This window comes from Cervus canadensis, chromosome 5 (genome assembly GCF_019320065.1).
Source record: "Cervus canadensis isolate Bull #8, Minnesota chromosome 5, ASM1932006v1, whole genome shotgun sequence".
In the NCBI taxonomy this organism is placed as follows: domain Eukaryota; kingdom Metazoa; phylum Chordata; class Mammalia; order Artiodactyla; family Cervidae; genus Cervus; species Cervus canadensis.
Genome location: NC_057390.1, coordinates 70728394 through 70752681, shown reverse-complemented (window position 1 = coordinate 70752681; position 24288 = coordinate 70728394). Strand labels below are relative to the sequence as shown.

The 24288-nt window shown below is 37.1% G+C and overlaps 1 protein-coding gene across 12 annotated transcripts in view; it reads left to right on the top strand.

The window, feature by feature from the left end:
• The window catches only part of NCOA1 (nuclear receptor coactivator 1), a 203635-nt gene that overhangs the window by 120593 nt on the left and 58754 nt on the right, over positions 1–24288 (top strand). For all 12 annotated transcript variants that reach the window (XM_043469211.1, XM_043469212.1, XM_043469219.1 and 9 more), the window contains 5 exons: positions 3611–3708; positions 11538–11715; positions 13617–13796; positions 15188–15283; positions 19522–19662. In XM_043469211.1, coding sequence (XP_043325146.1) covers positions 3611–3708; positions 11538–11715; positions 13617–13796; positions 15188–15283; positions 19522–19662 — 693 coding nt within the window. The remainder of the gene's footprint in view (positions 1–3610; positions 3709–11537; positions 11716–13616; positions 13797–15187; positions 15284–19521; positions 19663–24288) is intronic.

Below are 24288 nucleotides of genomic sequence, written 5' to 3'. Positions count from 1 at the left end.
GTTCAGTGGTTAAGGCTCTACTTCCAATGCAGGGAGTGTGGGCTCAATCCCTGGTCAGGAAACTAAGATCCCACATGCTGCATGGTGCAGCCAAAAAATAAAAATTAAAAAGAAATATCTATCAAGACCAAGGTAGTAAACCAAGAAAGAAAGGCATTAGCTCTTAACCCAGGGAAACCATGGAATCGTAACAGAAGAAAGGTAAAAGGAAACCAAGGGTTACAGTTGAGCAGCAGACTAAAGTAGTCAGTCCCGACTGGAGGAGGCAAATAGAAGATTCCAGGAGGAATGTTTCCTTGGGAAAAAAAAATGGGGCTCATAGAATTATATGATGACTGAGCAGATTGAGAGGGACTTTTCAGTCTGGTGGAGAGTTTAGAGATGAGTCAGACTTCACAGAAAAACTAGAACATAAAACATGAGAATTGTAAATTATAGTACATACCTTGACTCATTTGTGGACTGTATGTAGCCATAGTAACATATATTAAATACTGACTGCTCTAAAAATTATTGTAACTATACTAGGAGGATGGAAAGAGGGGAAGTGTGTGTCTAGATGGTTGATGTAAGTAAATTAAGTTCTTGGTTTTTATGATAGCATGTTAATAGATTGTCTAACGTGGACACAGTCAGGATATAGCAAATAATCATGTTATTGAAAAATAAAGAATGTATTAGGATACAGGCAAGGCTATTATTTCAAGAGACCCAGTGTACAGTGGCTTTAACAGGATAGTCTAGGTGTGTGTCAGAGGTGTGTGTTCCATCTCTTGGGCTGTGCCACTCCTAGGGTATTGCCCTTACCCATGTCAAACATGGCTCACCTGTGCACGTCCTAGACGACAAGAAGGGAAAAGAAAACCGGAAGGTATGCTTCTTTCTCTTTAAGGACAAGACTCAGAAACTGTGTGTCACTTCTCTTCACATGCCTTAGGCTAGTCGATATAGCCACTTCTAGCCACTCCTGCCTTAAGTTTTGCCTAAAATTTTATGTTTTACTTTTCATGCATTGTTACTTAATGTACTTGGCCTTGAAAGTTTATGTTCTTTTGGAACTGTTTCTTTTTAAAAAAACAAAAAACAACAAAAACCTGTCTTAAGGTTACAAATAGACAAAATGATGAAGGAAGTGTATCTTAGAACTAGGTGAGAAACTCCCATGCTATAATAATTTCAAAATAAATAACCCAATTAAGTGAAGTTGCTCAGTCGTGTCTGACTCTTTGCAACCCCTTGGACTGTAGTCTACCAGGCTCCTCCGTCCATGGGATTCTCCAGGCAAGAATACTGGAGTGGGTTGCCATTTCCTTCTCCAGGGATTCTTCCCGACCGAGGGATCGAACCCGGGTCTCCCGCATTGCAGGCAGACGCTTTACGCTCTGAGCCACCAAGGAAGCCCAATTAATAAATGGGCAAAGGCTCTGGATAGAAATTTCTCTAAAGAAAACATACAAATGACCAGTAAGCACTGGAAAAACATACTCAATATTATTAGCCATCAGAAAAACACAAATCCAAACCACAATACAAATACCACTTTACATTGCTAGGGTGGCTACAGTCAAAAAGACATATAGCAGCAAGTGTTGGTAAGGATGAGAGAAGTTGGAACCCTCAAACAGTGATGGTGAGAGTGTAAAATTGTGCATCTACTTTGAAAAACAGTCTAGTAGTTTCTCATATAGCCCAGCAAGTCCACTTGTAGGTATATAACAAAGAGAATTGAAAACTTACACAGAAATGTTCATAACAGCATTATTCATAAATAACCAGTAAGTGGAAGCAAATTGTATATCTATCAGCTGATCAATGGGTAAATAAAATAAGGTAACCTATACATTGGAATATTATTTAGCAGTAAAAAGAGTGAAGTACTGACAAATGCTTCAACATCGATGAATCTTAAAAACATTATGCTAAGCAAAAGAAGCCAGTCACAAAGGACTACATATTATACGATCCCATTTATATAAAATGTCCAAACTAGGCAAATCTGTAGAAATAAAAAGTAGATTGGTGGATGTCTTGGGCTTGGGAATGTTGGGAAATGGGGAGTAACTGCTGAAGGGTGTGGGATTTCTTTTGGAGGTGATGAAGTGTTTTAAAATTTATTGTAATGGTGGTTACACAACTCTGTGAATATACTAAAAACCATTGAATCGTATGTTTTAAATGCCTGAGTAGTGTGTTGAGTGAATCATAGCATAATAAAGACATATTATAAATACTAAATGAGATAATGTTTTACACCCATTAGGTTCCCAAAAATTAAAAACTGTGTTGGTATCAAGTATCAACATAAAGAAAAACGATAACACTTGTATGTTACTGGTAGTACAGCCTCTTTGGAGAGTAATTTGTCAAACTTAGGTAATGTTGAAAATATACAGGACCTGTGATCCAGCAATTTCACTTCTAGTATTTACCCTAAAGAAGCTGTCACAAATATGCCAAAGAGAAAATAAGGAAATAGTTTATTACAGCACTGTTCATAGTAGTCAAAAGGCCTGACAGTAGGGGACAAGGAAGTCAACTGTGGGTTATTCATGCAGCAGTTCAAATGAATATATCAAATTTATAAGTATCAGTATAGTTAAATCTCAAACATAATATTGAGTGGAAAAATAATTTGAAAAAGTCTGTATGTTTTTATGTAAACATTAGACACAAAACAGTACTGCATTTGTAAGATCATATATATGTAGTTGAAATATGCAAACATGCTTAGAATGGTTGTACTACCTTCAGAACAGGTTACTTCTGGAAAGGGACAGAGGTGGAAAGGTGGCAGAGCTGTAGTTCTGTTTGTAGCATTTTATTTATTTAAAAAAGAAAGACCTGAAGCAGATAACGTTTACATCTGTGAAAAATGAATGATGGCTGTGTGCATGTAGCTATGTCACTTTATGTATTTTTTGTAGTATTTGAAATATTTCATATTTTAAAGTGAAAAATATGAATCTCTGTAGTCAGTAATACCATATTTGGTTTTTTTGTCAGCTAACCAGTCTGACAGATTGGAAACCTTTATATAAAGTATTGTTGCTACTTAAGACAATGGTTGGACTTTTCAACATCTCCCCACAAAAGAATTGCAAATTATTTAGCAGCTGTTGTTTTATCAATCAGATCATCATGACATGAAGGTGAAAGCTCACGAAGGCTCACAAGAGTCATATCTTCACTCTCTCTTCAGTGGCAATTGATTAGCTCAGAAAACGAAAAAGAAAAATATAGGAATAATTATTCATTTACAATTTGCCCATTTTTAAAAAAACTTTTGGTGTAGACTTTTTAAAAAAAGGTTATGTATTTATATCATTTTTTTCCATTTGTTGGAACACTGTACTTGTTAGAAAATTCAAATTTTCTAACAGAAAATTCAAATCTTCCTGCTGCCACTTATTAGTTGTAAGATTACTTCACCTTTGTGAACCTCCATTTTATCATCTACAAAATGAATATAATTACAATTAAATGTGAAAGTGCCTAGATAATGAGTAAATGTTACTTGAATCTGAAACTAGATGAATTTTTGTCTTCATAAACTTGACATTGTGGAAATGAGCTCCTTTCAGATGTGTGACTTTTTGTTTCTTTGTTACAGAGAAATCAACAACTGATGATGAAGTACAGAAGTCAGACATCTCATCGAGCAGTCAAGGAGTGATAGAAAAGGAATCCCTGGGGCCTCTTCTTTTAGAAGTGGGTATTCTCATTGACTCAGAAAGTGATCAAATCCTTGTTCTAGCCAATCTGATTTTTTTCTTTATCTCCTTACATTTTACATCCAGTTAATAAATTATAAAACAAAGTAAAATTGTAAATAACTTTTAGTGATTATTTTATCTCAGAAACTATTTTGACAGTTGTTATTATTTCAGAATCAAATTCGAGGAACGGACGTGAGAAATTTTCATAAAGACATTCTAATGGTCACATGGAAAACTAAAGAAAACTGTCTGGCCTTGCTCTTTCTTTATGGTAGTTAGGACTAGTTGAGAAAATAAAACTTTTGGAATTATTTAGCTAGCTAGTGCTAATTCTACTGTGCTGTGTGCTTAGTTGCTCAGTTGTGTCTGACTCTTTGCAACTCCGTGGACTGTTGCCCGCCAGGCTTCTCTGTCCATGGGGATTCTCCAGGCAAGAATACTGGAGTGGGTTGCCATGCCCTCTTCCAGGGGGTCTTCCCAACCCAGGAATTGAACTCAAGTCTCCCGGATTGCAGGCAGATTCTTTACCGCCTGAGCCACCAGGGAAGTCCAGTTCTGCTGTAGGATTTTACTTTTGAGTAAGGGATGCCTCACTTTGTTACAGTAGGTGTTTTCTGACTAAGAATTTTTAACTATTTATGTGACCATTGTAAGGGAACTTACTATTTTAACAACTCTCTGTCACACTTTTAAAAATGAAGAACTTTTAATCTTGAATTACTTTGTAGTTACTGTGTAATTTTCACCTGTTTTTTCCTTTCTAATCTTTATCCCCTCTGTTCTCAACACAGATGTTTTGTTTCCAAGCAGGTTCATCACCTTAAGTGCTCCCTACCATGCATGAATGTTTAAAAACATACATATGTGTGTATATATACATTTATTCCCCACAAATTAGGCTTTTCTATCTCTCGGCCTAATTTTATTTTATATATATATTTATTATATACACACATGTACATAGCTATAAATATGTGTATTTAAATCATACATGTATTTATTTATATATATATATATATATATAAATATATATATATAAGATAAATTCTTCTTTCCTGTCCCACCTCAAGGTCCTTCTTTCTGGTGAAGTCTTGCTAACACTCAGACTTATATAGGTCTCTTGATTTTCTAACTCCTTTATACATTTTTTCCTATTACCCAAACTAATCCTCTGTTTTTGTATTAAATAGAATTCGCTCTACCAACAATACTAATTTGAGCATATTCTCAGCATTCCCTCTTTTGTCAAACTTCTTCATAATCCTCTTTTATGACACTATCTATTCTTCTCTCTGGCTGCTCGTTAGCCTTATTTTCTCAGGTTTCTCTCTCTTGTAGTTCAGTTCAGTTCAGTCACTCAGTCATGTCTGACTATTTGAGACCCCATGGACTGCAGCACACCAGGCTTCCCTGTCCATTACCAACTGCCAGAGCTTGCTCAAACTCATGTCCATTGAGTCAGTGATGCCATCCAACCATCTCGTCCTCTGTTGTCCCATTCTTCTCCTGCCTTCAGTCTTTCCCAGCATCAGGGTCTTTTCTTATGAATCAGTTTGTCACATCAGGTAGCCAAAGTATTGGAGCTTCAGCTTCAGCATCAGTCCTTCCAACGAATACTCAGGACTGATTTCCTTTAGGATTGACTGGTTTGATCTCTTTGTAGTCCAAGGGACTCTCAAGAGTCTTCTCCAACACCATTGTTCAAAAGCTCAGTTTTCTTTATGGTCCAACTCTCACATCCATGCATGACTACTGGAAAAACCATAGCTTTGACTCTTTCTTTATCTGCCTCTTCAATGTTAGCTTCCCCCAGGTTCTTTTGGCTCTTTTCCTTTTGTTTTTTATTCTGTGCACATTTCCTGGACCGTTTTATCAACATCTATATCTTTGTCTATATGATGTTTTCATATGTGTGTGTGTCTGTTAAAATACCAATGAGGGCTTTCTGATTTGAAACAGCAGACATCAAGTCTGACTAAGTTAAGCAAATGTGGGCTCTCCTCATAGTTCAGCTTGTAAAGAATCTGCCTGCAATGTGGGAGACCTCGGGTTCGATCCCTAGGTTGGGAATATCCCCTTGAGAAGGGAAAGGCTACCCACTCCAGTATTCTGGCCTGGAGAATTCCAAGGACTGTATAGTCCATGGGGTTGCAAAGAGTCCAACACAACTAAGCAACTTTCACTTTCACTTAACCAAATATGAATTCATTGGGATGCTATTTCGATACATAGAACCATGCTTAGAAATAAGGTGAAACCAAGGCATCTTGGTCTTCCTTGGTAGCTCAGTTGGTAAAGATTCCACATGCCATGCAAGAGACCCAGGTTCAATCCCTGGGTTGGGAAGATTCCCCTGGGGAAGGAAATGGCATCCCACTCCAGTATGCTTGCCTGGAAAAATCCCATGGTCAGAGGAGCCTGGTGAACTACAGTCTAATGGGTTCACAAAAGATTTGGACACAACCTAGCAACTAAATCATCAAGGCATCTTAAGGAGGCTAGAAAACAGAAACTATACAAATAGTCTCTTTGAAAGACCCCTCTGGACAGTGCCTTGCTGCCAGAATGAATTTGATCCAGCCATGTACATTCTGATTGTAATTCTTCTCAAGGTTCACATTTAGGGAGGAAGTTTCCCAGTGGCCTGATTAAGAATCCCATGAGACTTTATTAAATGGGGAAGAAGTAACTCCTCAAAGGAAATCAGATATTCTCTGAAAGGGGAAAAGGTAATTATAGTTAAAAACAAATAAGCAAAAACCAAATGATACAATATGTACCTGTAAGTCACACAGGTATGTTTTTATTAGCCCAGATCTCTCTTCACAGCTTCCCTTTCATTGTATCCTATTGCCTTTTCAGCATCTCCATCAGAAAGTTCCTCAGTCATTTCAAAATATAACTTTCCTAAAGCTAAATTTATAATTGATCCCCTTATCTCCTATTTTTAAAAAAAAGTCAAAAAATTAAAAACTTGTTTTTTTCTCCCGCTTGAGTCCCCTTTGTCTAGAAAAGGCACATATCTACTAGAACCCTGAAGTCACTAATGAAGGATCACCCCTTGTGCTTGTTTCCATGGCTGCTAGAGGTCCCCAGATGCTGTTTGTTCTGCATCTGTAGATTTCTCTTCTGTCACTTCCACTGCCATTGCCTTGATCCAGGCTCACGTTTGAGCTGGAGTATCACAATAGCATTGCAGTTTGTTTGCCTACTTCCAGTCCACATGCCACACCCACTGCCAGAAAGATCTTTGTTAAAGTAGATCATGTCACTCTCCTGCTTAAAAACACTACTTTCAAAATAATCCCCATGGCTTTTTGGGGGTGGGGGTGGGGGTAATGGTGCCTTACTTTGAAGCTTTAAAAAAAAATAACTTTTTATTGTTAAGTATAACAAATGTGACAAGTGTGTACAAGGTGATTTTTTTTAACCTCTGAGCTGTTTCCTCTGTTGGAATGTTCTTTCCACCCCTCGTCCCCCCGAGTTATTGCTCTGTGTCCTTCAGGCCTCGGCTCTGGTGTCATTGAGCCTCCTCCCAGGAAACTTTACCCACAACAGCCATTCCTTTGCCCATTTGGCATCTGTGTGTAACCTTTGTGAACGCCTCTATTGTACTACACTGTGACTATGTGTACTTGTCTTTTTCCCTCAGAGACTATAAAATTGTTGAGAATGTGTGTTTTATTCCCAGAACTTTGTCTAGTGACTGACACTTAGTGATACTCAGGGAAGCTTGTGTAATCACTTAAAGCAAGGGCCCTGTGAGAAGCCCTGGCCAGTGCGAGCCCTGCGTTGAGACCCAGGGTGGTCCTCTTCAAAGGCTGATATCCTGGGAAGAGAGAAAAACTCTTCCAACTGATGATGCTGTACTTAATGGAGTGGCATTTGTTGTCATCTCCTGTGTGTAGCTCAGTGAGCCCAGCTGTGAGAACTTGGAGAAATAGGAAGATTCCTTCCCAGCAGCACACTTGGAAATTAATTATATGCACAACACATGAGGGAAACTTGTAGAATAAGAACAAGTATTAGCAGGTTATATTAATTAGATACACTTTTAGAAATTAAAAATGTTTATATATTCAGAGGAATAGTTTCAAAGGATTCCTTGAAATGTTACCAATCTCTTGGGAATAGGATTTTGGCAGATCTTATACTATCTACTTAATTGTCATATTTTTTAAAATTTCAAGTACATATTTTATTTTAATTCAGAAAACAAAACAGAAAAAAATACACATATCCAGTCCAGGATAGGCTGTCTGCATCTCAGGAGGTCAGCAGAACATCTCTGCAGCCATGGGGTAGCCTTTGTCAACTGGTTTTCCAAGCCAGTCTTTTCTGGGGAAGCTCAAAAGAAACATGATGCCCCAGACTTCTTAGAGGAAATGATGATTCCATGTAATCGAGGCCAAGCAGGGACCTGGTGAAAGTTCTGTATTCTCTGCAAGGCTGACCAACTGCATATTCCAGAGGCCAGCTACTAGAATAACTTCCCAGCTTGGCAGTGAGGTCAGGTGCAGTCAATGGGAGAGCCTGGAGAAGTCCCAGAAAGTGTGAAAACAGGAGCCTGCAGGGACTGCAGACCTATTGCAGGGAAGGAGGGCTTTTAAGTCCTTTGGGTTTCACACATGTCTTAAAAATAATTGCACTGTGTAGTTCAGGTGAATCTCTCTGGACCTTGCTAGTGCTTGAGGTTTGTCTGCCACCACCCCTGTGCCCACAACTGGCCAATCTTCAGAGTGGGCAGAGATGACCCTAGGAGTGGGTCTCAGTCTCTCCCAGCCCTGCTGCAGACAAAGGGTAATAACTTCCAGACCTAGAGACAGATATGGAGAGTGTAAAAAGCAAGGGAGAAGCTGACTGACTTTGAAGTTAGACAGGGTCGCTAGGGAGGCAGTGTCCTAGAAGGACACCCTGGAAGCTAGATAGAAAAATAAAAAGGTAGTGATTTGGAAGCTGGGTAGTATGCCCCTTGGAAGTGATTCACCATGAAATAGCCAAGTTTTTTTTACTTGCCTGCTTTGTATATAAATCCTATTTCTTGCTCTGAGATACTTTGTTGTACTTGTGCATGCGTGTGTGCTCAGTCGTGTCAGATTCTTTGTGACCGCTTGTACCATAGGCCGCCAAGCTCCTCTCTTCATGGAGTTTTTCAGGCAAGAATTCTGGAGTGGGTTGGCATTTCCTCCTCCAGAGGATCTTTCTTTGATCCCTTTGACCCAGGTATCAAACCTGCAACTTCTGCACTTCCCGCATTGGCAGGCAGGTTCTTTATCACTGTGCATCCTGGGAAGGCCAAACTGTTTTTTATTAAACTCTTCTAAGAGACCAAAAAGGAAAAAAAAAAAGTTAAATTGTATTTATACTGATTCAGTTAATAGCTATGAACATTTTAAAAAATCTTTTAGATCTTCTAAGAAAATAATATGTTTGTATTTCAGTTATCCCTATTTTCACATTAACTTTTAGAAAAAATACATATATTGATCACCTGTTATGATCTACTCTCATCTTAATTTATAGATCTAATCTATAGCTACTCTTTTAGAAAACAATTGGATATGAGAGTACCTTCTTGTGCTCATCTAAATCCAAAATAGATTAGTGAAAGGTTTGTCTAGTGTTGAGGTTTTTAGATTATTAATCACATCCCTTTCCTCTTCACATTATGAACTAAGTGAAAAATAGTCACAACAGTCAGGTGGCATAAAAATAGTTTTATTTCTTTTTGTTCTTGTTAAAGAAGATATTAGCAGTATTTTTCTTGAGAACTATGCTGTACTTCATTATTTTTTAAAATCTTGATTGAATGCTTTGGAATGCAGTGATTTTAAGATGTAGTTTCAAGTTCAGTTTATTTGAATATTTGGCTTAAATAATCACCTGAAAATTCAAGACACCTCATAAAAATAAGGTAGATACAAATGGAAAAATGTATCATTGGATGAGTTTCTGAGTCACGTTACTCATTTTGAAATCCTACCTACCAATTATGTAAGTTTTTCTTCAAATTTCACCTTTTTTTTTTGGCCAAACTGTGCAGCTTGAGGCATCTTCATCGAGGCTTGAACCCAGGCCCCAGCAGTGAAAGTGCTGAGTCCTAACCACTGGACCAGCAAGGAATTCTCTAAATTCCTTTTTTTTTTTTAATCTCAAATAGTGATTCTCCAAATTAATCAGAAGGTGTTGCATTTTCCTTTTTTTAAAAATGGGTTTTTAAAGCCCACCAAACCTGGAAGACTTTTGAGCAGTGAAAATGTTTTGTTTCTAAATGTTTAAACTGAGAAGATAATTTTTATAAGTGATTTACATCATTTTCAGCAACAAAATGATAACTGTGGTAACATTTCAAAACATCCATTTTCACGTACTGTCTCTATAACGTGTCTTATTGAAAGCAGTTTATTTTCATTGTTAAAATTTCATCTTTACCCTGAAGGAACAAAATTAAGTGTGTCTATTATTTGGAAAATACCTGCTGGGTAGGGTATTATCATTACCATGCATCATCATAGAAAAGGTCAGCAAACTTGGGACACTTACCTTTTTTTTTTTTTCCCCCATTTATTTTTATTAGTTGGAGGCTAATTACTTTACAATATTGTAGTGGTTTTTGTCATACATTGACATGAATCAGCCATGGATTTACATGTATTCCCCATCCCCATCCCCCCTCCCACCTCCCTCTCTACCCTGAGTAGCTCATCAACATTGTTAGACAGCTTTGTTAAGTGTTTTGCCACAAGTAACCAGCAAATCATGTGTAATACCAAGGGTGGTTACGTCTTGTTACAAAATTCTGTATATGTCCTGCTTTTTTAAAGGACTTGTTTTTGTTGCTTTTGTACATTCTATAACAAGTAAACTGCAAAACATGTTGCAATAAACAGAAGGATTATAAATAAGGTACCTCTGTCATCTTTTCCGTTCTGGATCCTCTCTCAGATTCTGATATGGACTGAGTGAGGCACCAGGGTGTTGATATGTTAATAAAGCTTAATTTCCTCCTTATGTTTTAGATTTTACTATAAGTAGAGATTCTGACTCTTTTGCCGCACCTCTGTGGATATTATGTTCTCCTTGGGGCATATACATCTTCTTTTGGAGCTCCTGGGCTCCATCTCCGTGCATAGAAGCCCTGTGTGACTTGGCTCCTGTCCACCTCTCCAGACTCACTGCCTGTCTTGTGCCATGTGCTCCAGCAGCTCCAGACTGCTTTTCTGTTCCATTATGTGCCATGCCCTCTCCTCTGCCTAGAATGTTCTTCCCTCATTCCTCTTCCCCTCCTCCACTGTGCCTTTTATAACTCAGATCAGGGCCTGTAAGGATCCTTTTTCTGCCTCCCACCTTGACCCCAAATAAGCATCCTTCTTTATACTCACAGAATAGTCTGTGTTTGTCTTTCATACTGCGTTTCTCACTGGCATTTTATTAGGCTTATGTCTCTCCACTATACCACATGTTCCTTGAGGGTAGACACCAGGTCTTAACCCACAGTTTAGAGATGTTTATGACTGAATCGGTCAGTCACTTACTTCACATTACTGCCATAAAATTTCTTCTAAGGAAGAAGTTTGGCATATTTATTCATGCCTACATGAAACATAAGTGTACAGTCTGTTTTTAAATCCTGTTCCCTCCACAGAGAACATGCAATATTAAATCTTCTATTCAGTACCCTTTTTTTTTTAACGTGACACATATTTCCAATCTCTTTTTCTTTTTTTCCAATCTCTTTTTCAATAGAGAAACATATTTGTGTATTTTTCTTCTCTCTTTTAACCTCATAACCTCTTCATCCTTTTTTTTTTTTCTTTACAGGCTTTGGATGGATTTTTCTTTGTTGTGAACTGTGAAGGGAGGATTGTATTTGTGTCAGAAAATGTGACCAGCTACTTGGGTTATAATCAGGAGGAATTAATGAATACCAGTGTCTACAGCATACTGCATGTGGGTGATCATGCAGAATTTGTGAAGAATCTGCTACCAAAATCACTAGGTAAAAGGAATGTGTTTTTTTTTAAAAGAATATGAGCTCTCTGTCACTTCCCCTCAATAAAGTATAATTATTATTATGTTTATAATATATGGTATTATTCTATGTTATACATATTTAAAATATTTTAAAATTTAATTTCAGCCTGAGATTAAATATGAAGGAGGAACATCATCAAATAGCTGATAGAGAACATTCTTTTTATCCTCTTCCTCTAGATTTTGCCATAATTCTGTGACAGAGTTAGGAAGCAGAACAGTTAGTCGTCTTGCCACAAGAAGCTTCCGCTTGGAATTCCTTTTGTTTTGAATTTTAATTATGTCTAAGGAAGAGACAAATGTGTGTAATTTATCCTACCACCTTGCTCAGAGAAAAGAAAAAAGGAAGGAGGGTGGAAGGAATACTGTTCATATTACATACTTATTAAAATGAACATTTTTTGATGTAAGTGGTTTCAACTCAGGAGTTCCAAGCATGGTTGGAGTTCCATCCAATGGTTGGATGGGCAGTTCACTGCCAGAGGCGGCTAGCGAGAGGATAGATAGGGCTGACTTCCAGCCTGTGTTCTATTCACTAAGCCATATACCTGCTCCTTAACCTGTAGGCACTCCAGAAGTTGGGGGGAGAGTCTTGGCTAGAAATCCTGTATAACTAAATCAAACATGAAAATAAAATGTTATCCATAGCTCTTTGTTTTCTATGTTGTTCACTTGATGAAATGGAAGTGTTATTTCTTCTTTGAAAAGATAATATGTGTTTACTGGCAGCCTGAAATGATTGTTACTATTAAAATCACTAGTTTGACACTTGAATTATCAAGGGGTCTTAATGTGGAGTGTGAGTGACTTGAGACATAATATAGTGGATTCCTTTATTTTAGAGATGAGGCAAAGATTAAGTTATTAACCCAAACCTCACAACTAGTTAGAAGAACCAAGACTTCTTACTCCAGTATAGGTTTGTTTCCGTGATTTCCTCTAACTGTTGTAGAGTGATGAGATCATAAAAAGGAAAGAGATTCAACAGCGAGGCTATGGTAAGAAAACTGTTGGGAATGGTGAGAGAACAGCCTGAAAAACCCTGTCTGTCACCATGGCTTGAATATAATATTGTAACTGGGAAGTAGTGACTCGCTACACAGGGATTTTCACTTGACATGTATAGATATCTGCTCTACAATGGAATTCAGTTTTCTTACACTGAATCCAGTAACATTTGTGTTTTAGCAATCATTTTAATGAAGTAAAATGATTATCTGCTATATTTAAGGCATTGTAGCATGCAGATTGTGCAAATAAAATAAAGAGCAGGAAAAAATGATTTAAAAAACCAAGGTTGGTCTCTTGTCTAGTCTAAAATTTTTTTTTTTTTTGAGTGACAGGCTCATTTGAAAAACTTTGATTCCTCCAACCAGAAGGAGGAACATACAACATACTTTCAAGCCATCCCTTAAGCAGCCTTGCCTTCCAGGTTAAAATTCTTGCTTAGTAACAGACCTATGATTATCAATCCTTTTTTTTTCCAATGCCAGGGTATAGCAGGAAGCAAGTGGAAAAGCTTATTAACTAACTGCTATAAAATTCTGAGCAAAAAAGCAAGAAGCTATTAATTTTTAATTTTCTTTATCTGTTAACGAATTAGGGTATTTGTAAGGCCTTATCTTTGAGGGAGGAAATCCTATACAGTTTCTTGCAAATTTTACATTTCTCTAATTGGTAAAAGGATTAGGTTTGCAAAGGAAAGTTAAGTCTCTTTTTGCCTCAGGATAGTGTTAGATCTGAAGGGGTCTGTCTTTTAATCTGAGTATCTAATTAAGCAAATAAGTAAAGGTGTGTCATTTGTATCTTCAGAGTTTGTACCTTTTCCTCTCCTTCACAGGCATATAATCAATTTTTCTTTCACAGTGAATGGAGTTCCTTGGCCTCAAGAGGCAACACGCCGAAACAGCCATACCTTTAACTGCAGGATGCTAATTCACCGTCCAGATGAGCCTGGCCCCGAGAACCAGGAAGCTTGCCAGCGGTATGAAGTGATGCAGTGTTTCACTGTGTCACAGCCGAAATCGATTCAGGAGGATGGAGAAGGTAAAACAGAGGGTGGTTTTAAGGTGTTCGATCGCTTTTCCCGTGGTTTTAGAAACAGAGAGGAAATTGATTGTAAACTGCCTTCTTCGGATAATATTTTTGGTTATGATATTGTATATCTTAGTGGCTCTTCAATTTGCTATATATTTCTTAATACTTATGAAAAAAATTGTTAACACCTAGAACTACCCCCCTTTAAAATACCCCCAAATTCTCAGTTGTAGCTGACATTCCCACTAAAATGTCACATTCAAACCAACTTGCTGCCTAGAAATAAGAGCTGTAACTCACTGCTGCCAGTTGGAAATGTACCAGATGCAGCAGGCTGTTGAACAGCTCTGATTTTTAGAAAGTTTCAAGCTTAGCGTGTATGGAACACTGGAGAATAGAGCTAGCACTTTTGAGGCCATACAAGGTAATTTATAAGGATAAAGCTTAGGAGCAGATGAAAACACAGCTGAAGCTCTAATGGGAACAGGCTATGAACATGGTATTAGTTAAATACGTTTCAGTGGATGAGTTTTCCATGCATGCTTAAACTGAACTAAGTTAAGAATACCACAAATTGGTGGAGTAAAGAACAGGGAAGGAAGCTGTGGAGAAGTCAGTCAGATGCAAAAAGGCTTGTCTGTAGTGGCTCCTACCAGGGAAAGGGTACAGCAGTCAGCTGGGGACTTCTTACAGAATATACATGCAGGCCTGTCTTATATGATTCAAATTCATGTTTAGCTGTATGATACTCTGTGCAGACTCTCACAAAAATGGAAATGGGACATTCAAAAAAATTATAGGTCCTAGGAACATAAAAGTCTTCTGTCAAGGGCAAAATAATGCTTCTTCAGAAACAGTTAAATGTTGTTTTTTTTTCATATGATAGTTTGTAATCTGCTCAGTGGTTATAGGAATAATCTTTGTAGCCATTAATGAGTATAGGAAATTATGAACCTGTATTTTAAAAACCACTGTGTTGCTTGAATCTAGCCCAAACTACTTCTTCAGATTGTTATCCCCCAAGTACTTGAGATGCTTCGGTCTCCTCTAGTTTACATAGGAGCATTCAGTGGGAAGGGATAATTGATTCCAACTAGACCTCTTTCTGGAGCTGCTAGTGTTTGGTTGCAAGCAATTTTAATTCTAATGTTATACTGTTAAATCAGAGTCACTCCAACATTGTGTCAGATCTTACCCAACTAGACCTCTTTCTGGAGCTGCTAGTGTTTGGTTGCAAGCAATTTTAATTCTAATGTTATACTGTTAGATCAGAGTCACTCCAACATTGTGTCAGATCTTACAACATGTATTGTTTTTATAAAAACTGTTAATGGCAGGTAATAGATGTGAACCACTTTCTGTCCTCTTTTCCTTCAATTTGCCCTTCTTGTTTTGGGCAGATTTCCAGTCATGTTTGATTTGTATTGCACGGCGGTTACCTCGGCCTCCAGCCATTACGGGTGTAGAATCCTTTATGACCAAGCAAGATACTACAGGTACTAGCTGCAAAGTTCTGAATGTTCTTTCAGCATTAATGAATGTGACTATCCCCTTAAAACTAATTGTGTCCCTCTCTTCTCTTGCTGTTCAGCTGCTGTTCACTAGTCCTCTACAGAAAACGTTTCAGATGTGGTCTTGATATTGTGCATTTTAGATACTGTCATCATTGTTGGGAGGGTGCTAGAGAAGAAATTATTTTATAATTATTCACATATCTCTATTTGTTGATTATAAATTATTTCTTCAAATTCATGAAAAGAAATTGGCAGTGTTGATATTAATATATTTGCTTACAAGTAGATACAAAAGGGTGGTTTTAATATTGTGCATAAATGTATCTGACTATTTCTTTTATCCTTTATTCTTTTCCTTTAAATGGATTCAGCACATACTAATCGAATACCTGAAAGTGCCTGTCATATGTATGATTGCTCTGGGTATACATGGTTGAGCAAAAAGCAATGATATGATTACAGATTAGTACTTTTTTGATGGAAAGGTGTAAGTGGTATAAGAGAAGCTAATAGGGAGGTCCTGTTTTAAAAATCAGCTGATTAACAGAAAGCTTGTCAAACTGATACCACACAATTAAGCCCCAAAGAATGAGATTGTGCCAACTCTGCCAGTAAGAGTGTTGGAAGGGTGCGCTGAGGAAGGGTCATGTGCAGAATGAGTGCTCCTGATCGAGGAAACAGAGCTGCAGAGAGTTCTAACAGAGACATCTGTTAGAACTGAAAGGAGGACAGGAGGCAGCCACAGAGTGAGTGAGGGCCTGAAAGTAAGCCCTTCTTTTTAAAGGCCTACTTCAGGTTTGATTTTTAGCAAAAACAAATAGTTATTGTTGTTTAATATAAAGAATTTCTCATATGTTGTTTAATATATTTTTTTAAATTTTTAATTAAAAAATTTTTTTTGGCTGTGCCTGTGGCATGCTCAGGATCTTAGTTCTGATCAAGCCTGCACCCCCTGCAGTGGAAGCATGGAGTCTTAACCACAGGACCATCGGGGAATTCCCCTATATTGTTTAATCCTATCTTCACTTAGGTTTTCATCAATGAGAATTGTATATGTATCACTCACCACTCTAGTTTTAAAATAGAGACAGATACTATAGATAGGTTTTTATAGCAGACCAAGATTTTAAAAATCATTTCTACTAAATTTTATTCTTTGTGAGCGTTTACTTTTTTACTTTACCATTGTTTATAAGATCCTCTTACAATATTTATTAATGTTTTAGCCCCAGAAATCTAATATTCCTATGTTGTATGCTTTATTCTTGGATTTTAAAGATAAACTCCCAACAGCTCTCACTAAAGAGTAGTAGGTTGGGATACATTGGCACAGACAATAGAATACAGCAAAGAGAGCACCTGGGAGCTCAGATATACACCATCTAAGTGTAGTAATGGTCAATGTGCATACCTTTCCTTTCCCTTTTTGAGTCTAGCATGTATGTGTTACACTCTACCAGTGAACAACACTGGAAAAATTTAATAAACCCTTACTGAAAAACCAAAAATACTGCGTGAAGGAAAAATAGGGTCTGTTAAAAAATATAGCTGGTCTTTTGTGTCAGTAAGACCAAAGAGGGCTTGAGAGTTAGCAGAATAAAAACCTATTGGAAAGGGGTGATGGTTAGTCCACAGAATAAATGTGGAAGACAAGGGAGTCCTAAAAATTATGAGGATAATTTAGGAACAATATAGTTCAGCTTTTCTTCAATTGTATTTCTATAAACTGAATCCTAAATTAGATTGTTTTAAAGAAGACTGTATTTTTCCATAGGAACAATGATATAACTGGTAGTTTTGTTTCTGACCAAGGACCCAGCATTAAAATCCTAATATGCCTGATTTTAGAATAAATCTGTAAAAATTTAAAAGCTCTGAATCATGAAGTAATTATAAATCTAGAGGAAACCTCAGAGATTATAGAATCCAGCCTGTCCATTTTACCCATGAGGGAATGGTAACTTTTCTAAAACCAGGCAACTAATTATTGAGAACAGATATCTTTAGACCCTAAAATAGGATTCTTACTTTATATTGTGTTTTCTTCCACCAATGCACTATTAAAAGGGCATTACCGTACTGTACACAGTTACCACACAAAAAATACCAGAGAAAATATAAAGTATAAAGAAAATATAAAGATACCAAAATAATATGAAGTATTATTAAAATATAAAATTAGCATTATATCATGGGATTGATTTAGATAAAAAATCATAAACTAGTTATAAAAAGTTTTAGATATTTAATTCCTTAAATTTTAGCAGTACTTCCAACTCTACATGAAGTGGTTCTGGTCCCTTAAAAAAAATAAGTTTTCTCCCTGGAAATGTCGAACAGTGGTTTGGTTGGTTGGTTAGTTAAACTTTGCTCTAGCAAGCAGAAGTATTCTAAGTCAACCTATTTATGATTCCCTCCTAAGATACTCATCACATTACTAATCATTTGTTACCGTTATTGATAATTTAATTACTTTTTACCCTCCAGTTCCACAATTACAGACTTCCTTGCTCTCATGTGGCCTAATACTGAACTTGTACACACTTGCACAAACACACAGGCCTCCCTTTGTCACTGCATATGAGGAGCATTATTGCATTTGAAGATTATATAACCCTGGATTCTCTGCTATAACCAGTTCTTAGTCCCTGATGTGATGAGACAAAAACTGAATGACTGAAACTCTTAGGAAGTCCAAAATTATCTGTAGTTTCAATCACAGTCTTCACCAGGCTGTCCCCAAACTGTTCTAAAATAACAAGAATTCCCTCGTTTAAATTTTGATTTATTTTGTTTCTACATTTATGCCAAGACTTGGGTGACAACCTGATCTGACATACTTGGGTATATTAGATTCTAGACCCTACTTTATAGAGGTCTAATAAATATTTTATTTCTAAACAAACCAAGAGAAATATGTAAAGAAGGGATTAAAGAGGCACAAACAGTACAATAGGTTTGAGTTGATTGTGTGACAAAAGGGAAGATGAAGAGAAGACAACAAGGCGTTCACAGAAGAGGAAACTTGAGAGGTGAATAAACATGAAAAATATTCAACCTTATTAATCAGGGAAATACAAAAGTTAGACCATAACCATTTTTCACCTGCTAATTATAAAAAAGAAGCCCAACAAAACCAAGTGATGGAGAGGATGTTGGATTAACTCTTATAAAAGTTTCTGGGAGACAGTTTAATATAAAATTGAACATTCATGTAACCTATGACTCAACAGTTCTATTCCTACTTATATACCTCATGCACTATGGAAAATGTGAAAGATATTCATAGCAGTATTGATTGTAATGACAAAAAACTGGAAACAGCCTAGATTGACAGGAGAATACAAAGACAGAGGGATGTGACAAGTGTGGAATACACACTTAATGGAATGATATTGATGATCTTGGTAATATTCAAGTTCTGAAATTGGATGAGGCTTTTTAGGTCTCATCTTAATAATCTAACACACATACACATATATGTGTATATCTCCCCTATATTATATGAATATAATATTTATAGAAAATAAAACTGATATGAAAAATCACCAACTGGATTAAATGGCCCCCAATTAAGGAATAATTTGCCTGAATTCTTCCATAATCATTCAGGAAACTTGTTTAAATGTGATAACAGTATCACATCACCACTAAATTTTATAAAGCATATGATAGCCTAGCAGATCTTAATGTTCTCACTTATCTTTTTCTGATTTAGCTTTTTTTGTCTTCAGTCTTTGTTTACTCTTAAGTGCAGTATCGTCTACAGCTCAAGAGGAGGTAGAAAAGGAAGGACTTGCTTACTTTCTCATAGTCTCTTCACTTAATTACTGGAACCAAAATAATATAGCTCATCTCTGCCTCTCCATCCACAATAAGTCATTAGTATATAGATAGCAGAATCCAAAGAGCAGCCCAGAAAAGTTTGACCTACATTAGTATCCATAGCTTTGGGTCTTTATGGTATGACTTTAATACTTGACTGGTATTGAATTTTATGATATGATACAACACACTCCAAGGCCAAAGCAATTTTGTATTTTCATGTCACTGATATACTCTGTTACTGTATGTGATAAAAATTAATAGTGCTTTTTAGTGCTTTTGTCCATTAAGCATTTGAGAGGCAGCAGAATATTTTAGATACACTTGTTAGTCTTGAAATGTTAAGTGACATATCTGGAGGCTATCATACATGTAACCTTTTGTTCTTTATGTAGGTAAAATCATCTCTATTGATACTAGTTCCCTGAGAGCTGCTGGCAGAACTGGATGGGAAGATTTAGTGAGAAAGTGCATTTATGCTTTTTTCCAACCTCAAGGCAGAGAGCCATCTTATGCCAGACAACTATTTCAAGAAGGTAAGGTTTTTTTCTCTCAGCTATTTTCATTAACCTTGCTCTTTATTACTATTGAATAACATATATACAATCTATGGGTTGATAAGTATTTTCTTATCAAGTATTGTAAATTAGTTTTTGCAGTAATCCGTTTTAGGAGAGGAAGAAATGGGTAAGCAAAGTAATTCATGAGTGGATACTGAATTTTGGGATGCACATTTTAAAGAACAGGGTATCATGTGGTGGTCACTCATTCATTCATTCATTCATTCATTCAGCAGACATGTATCAAGTTCTTCACATACATAGAACACTATGTAAGGTGCCAGGGATACAAGGATAACAAAGCAGGGTTTTGGCTTCCAGGAGCTCAAAATCTTATGTATTGGGAGGATATGTGACTGTTTTAAAGATCTATGTGGCCTGGGCCATAATAATAAGGATAAAACCAAAGAAGAAAAAAATTAATTCTGACTTGAGAATCAGGGATGGCTTTAGAGAGGAAGTGCTATTTTTGTCTGGCTTTTAGAAAATCACTCCCAGCAGAACAGGCATGTCAAGGGGCTTTTATATAATACAGATCTATATCATGCATGTAGATCTGTACTTCCTGACCATTACAGTACCAGTATCTCCTGACTCACATGGGAGTTTCAAGTTAAAATTATGTCGTATGAAATTATTAATTAATATTTGAACAACTTCTGTGTCATAGTAAATACTATGGGAATGTGAAATAAGCATATTCCCACCCTTAAGGAACTTAACAGTATTTTAGGAAAGATAGGGAAAATTAGCTGAGAGCTAAGGCCAGAAAATTTATAAAGATTCAAAGATAAGGAGTTTTGATATATTTTAAAATATTGTCATGTAATTATGGGAGCCTAATATACCTTTCCCATTGTAATTTATTCTCTAATCTCTAAGTAAATAATTTCTCTGGGAAAAAACTCTTTGTATGGCTATTCCTGAAAAACAATTAAAAAAATATTTTTCATTATTCCATCACTTTTCTTAATTTTAACATTTTCCTGTTATATTAGGTTTCTTCAGTTTACAAATGATTTTTCATTCATTACATTTTAGGTCAGCTGCTTCCTAATGGTATATGAAGGAAGCAGCTTGATTTTTTTTTTTTTCAGAAAGCCATCTGTATGAGTCTCACTAGTCTGTCTACTTCTGGAACAGCTTTGTACAGACTAACGGTTCTTCAGTGGGCCTCTTACTTTTACCATCCCCAAAGATAGTGTTTCAATGGATATGACCAAGAAGTTCTCCAGGCAGTCCTAAAGTACAGTCAAGTTTGGGAACAATTACAGAAAGCAACTATTGCCATCCACTGATTGCAAACTTTGTGACTCCCTCTATCTATAGCACTTGACTTTTGTGTAAGTAGGACATTGAGAGCACTGCCTCCACTTACTCCCTCAAGTGCTGAGGTATATGGTTCTCTTCTGTTTGATTTTTACCTTAACTTTATAAGTTAAACCTTCCAAGCCTTACTTAAAAGACTTTTAGTTTTACTTGCCTATAATTTATATACATTATGACCAAGGCAAAGCAGGTCTAGATTATTGTCTCATTGTCCAAATATCTAAGCTTCCCATACATGTGATTGAGCCATGGTTTAAAGCATGTGTTTCTAAACCATTGGAATTCTCTATAAAATAGACTGGTTAAAGTGTAATAAGTAACTAATCATTAACATATGAAGTGAAGCAATTTAGAGAGAAATGTAAAGAAGTGTAATTCAATACCTCTTCTCCATTAGTCATGTCTTAGTGTCCTTTGCTTCTACTTTTTTAAGAAAAGAAAAATTTCTCAATAGAAATAACTCTTTTCTTAAAGTTAAATTGCCCAGAATTCACATGACTCTGACTCTAGTGTTGTGGAGATTCTGGACAACTTGCCAAATAGCATTTATGAATTGAGTGCATCTTTTTCTTATATGTTGTATTCAGCAGTATCTAACCTGGTAAGAAAAATGTGGTCCATGAAACAGTTACATGGGAATCACCTGTTAAAGATGTTGACCTACTGAATTAAAATCTCAGGTGAGAGCCCACGTATTTTTAACAAGCTCTGAAGGTGATGCTTAAGTACATCAAGTTGGAGAACTACTGGTCTACTAAGAATGGAGAGAGATGTAAATAGCCTTTGCAGTTTCCTTGCTGCCTTTCCAGTACGGATAGTGGAAAGAACTATCACTAATAGCTCTTTAATGGCATAATATTTATGCCACTGTATTCTTGATTTTCTGTAAAACTTTTAAAATGTAAGACCTCTTATCAGTTCAGTTCATCTGCCCAGTCGTGTCCGACTCTTTGCGACCCCATGAACTGCAGCACGCCAGGCCTCCCTGTCCATCACCAACTCCCGGAGTTTACCCAAACTCATGTCCATTGAGTTGGTGATGCCATCTAACCATCTCATCCTCTGTTGTCCCCTTCTCCTCCTGCCCTCAATCTTTCCCAACGTCAGGGTCTTTTCAGATGAGTCAGTTCTTCGCATCATGTGGCCAAGGTATTGGAGTTTCAGCTTCAGCATCAGTCCTTCCAGTGAACACCCAGGACTGATTTCCTTTAGGATGCACTGGTTGCATCTCCTTGCAGTCCAAGGGACTCTCAAGAGTCTTCTTCACACCACAGTTCAAAAGCATCAATTCTTCGGCGCTTAGCTTTCTTTATAGTCCAACTCTCACATCCATACATGACTACTGGAAAAACCATAGCCTTGACTAGATGGACCTTTGTTGACAAAGTAATGTCTCTGCTTTCTAATATGCTGTCTAGGTTGGTCATAACTTTCCTTCCAAGGAGTAAGTGTCTTTTAATTTCATGGCTGCAATCAGTCACCATCTGCAGTGATTTTGGAGCCCAAAAAAATAAAGTCAACCACTGTGTCCACTGTTTCCCCATCTATTTGCCATGAAGTGATGGGACCAGATGCCATGATCTTAGTTTTCTGAATGTTGAGCTTTAAGTCAGCTTTTTCACTCTCCTCTTTCAATTTCATCAGGAGGCTCTTTAGTTCTTCTTCACTTTCTGCCATAATGGTGCTGTCATCTGCATATCTGATATTTAGGCAAGAAAATTTGTCCTCCATCTGTCTTTTTTCCTGCCTTTAACTTAATTTTTATAGGCAGCAGCTGGTATAAAATCCTAATATGCATTAAAAACCTTAGTTTTTCAGCTGCTTTTGACAGAGACAGCTCGCAGACTGCTTTTAAAGAGTGCTGACCATTTTATTTTCTAGAATCAAAAATTGAAAACACATTTCAGCGGAACAGTATGTGGGAGCTTGCAGCATAAACTATATCAAAGGAGCGGTTTACCATTGAGACTGGGAGGTGAGGGGGTGCGGTGTGGGTATCAGGATCACCTGAGGAACTTCCTATTAGGGAGGAAGTTCATATAGCTATATAGTTTCGAAAAGCTTCCTAAGTTCAGTTCAATTCAGAATCATTCTTTTAGAAAAAAGTCTAGGTTAAATGCTTCCCTAAGGTGCCTGATAACATTCATTTGGGACAGTTGTTAAACCAGATTTCTAGGTTCTTTGAAGAGTTTCTGGGGTGTCAGTAATAACCACATCAGTAACATCCCTCCTCACTAAGAATTCTAAAACTTTTAGAAATAGACGCAGGGGTCAAGGATCAAAACCTGACAAAGCTAAATCAGAAAACAAGCTCAGAATCTGTGATCAGATGAAATTCCAAATAGTTTTGTCCATGCCTCAGTCTTGCTTATGGAGAAAATTTGGCATGTAGAGCAATCCTTTAAACAATCAGTCCTGTAAAGAATTACGGCTCTCATTGTTGTTCAGCTGCTAAGACATGTTCGACTCTTTGTGACCCCATGGACTACAAAACACCAGGACTCCAAGTCCTTCACTCTTTCCTGGAGTTTGCTCAAACTTATGTCCTTTGTATCGATATGCCATCCAACCATCTCATCCTCGGTCATCCCTTCTTCTCTTGCCCTCAATCTTTCCCAGAAACCGAGTCTTTTGCAGTGAGTTGGCTCTTCACATCAGGTGGCCAAAGTATTATTGGAGCTTCAGCTTCAGCATTAGTCCTTCCAGTGCATATTCAGGGTTGATTTCCTTTAGGATTGACTGGTTTGATCTCCTTGCTGCCCAAGGGACTCCCAAGACTCTTCTCCAGCACTACAATTCAAAAGCATCAATTATTCTGCACTCAGCCTTCTTTATGGTTCAACTCACATCTGTACATGACTACTAGAAAAACCATAACTTTGACTTATATGGACCTTTGTCGGCAAAGTGATGTCTCTGCTTTTTAATATGCTCTCTATGTTGGTCATAGCTTTCCTTCCAAGAAGCAAGCCTCTTTTAATTTCATGGGTGCAGTCACCATTTGCAGTAATTTTGGAAACCAGGAAAATAAAATCTGTCACTGTTTCCACTTTGTCACCTTCTGTTTGCCATGAAGTGATGAGACTGGATGCTGTGATCTTATGCTCTTTTGAATGTTGAGTTTTAAGCCAGTTTTTTCATTCTCCTCTTTCACTCTAATCAAGAGGCTCTTTAGTTCCTCTTCTGCCTAATGAGTGGTATCATCTGAGGTATATGTGGTATATCTGAGGTTGTTGATATTTCTCCTGGCAATCTTGATTCCTGCTTGTGATT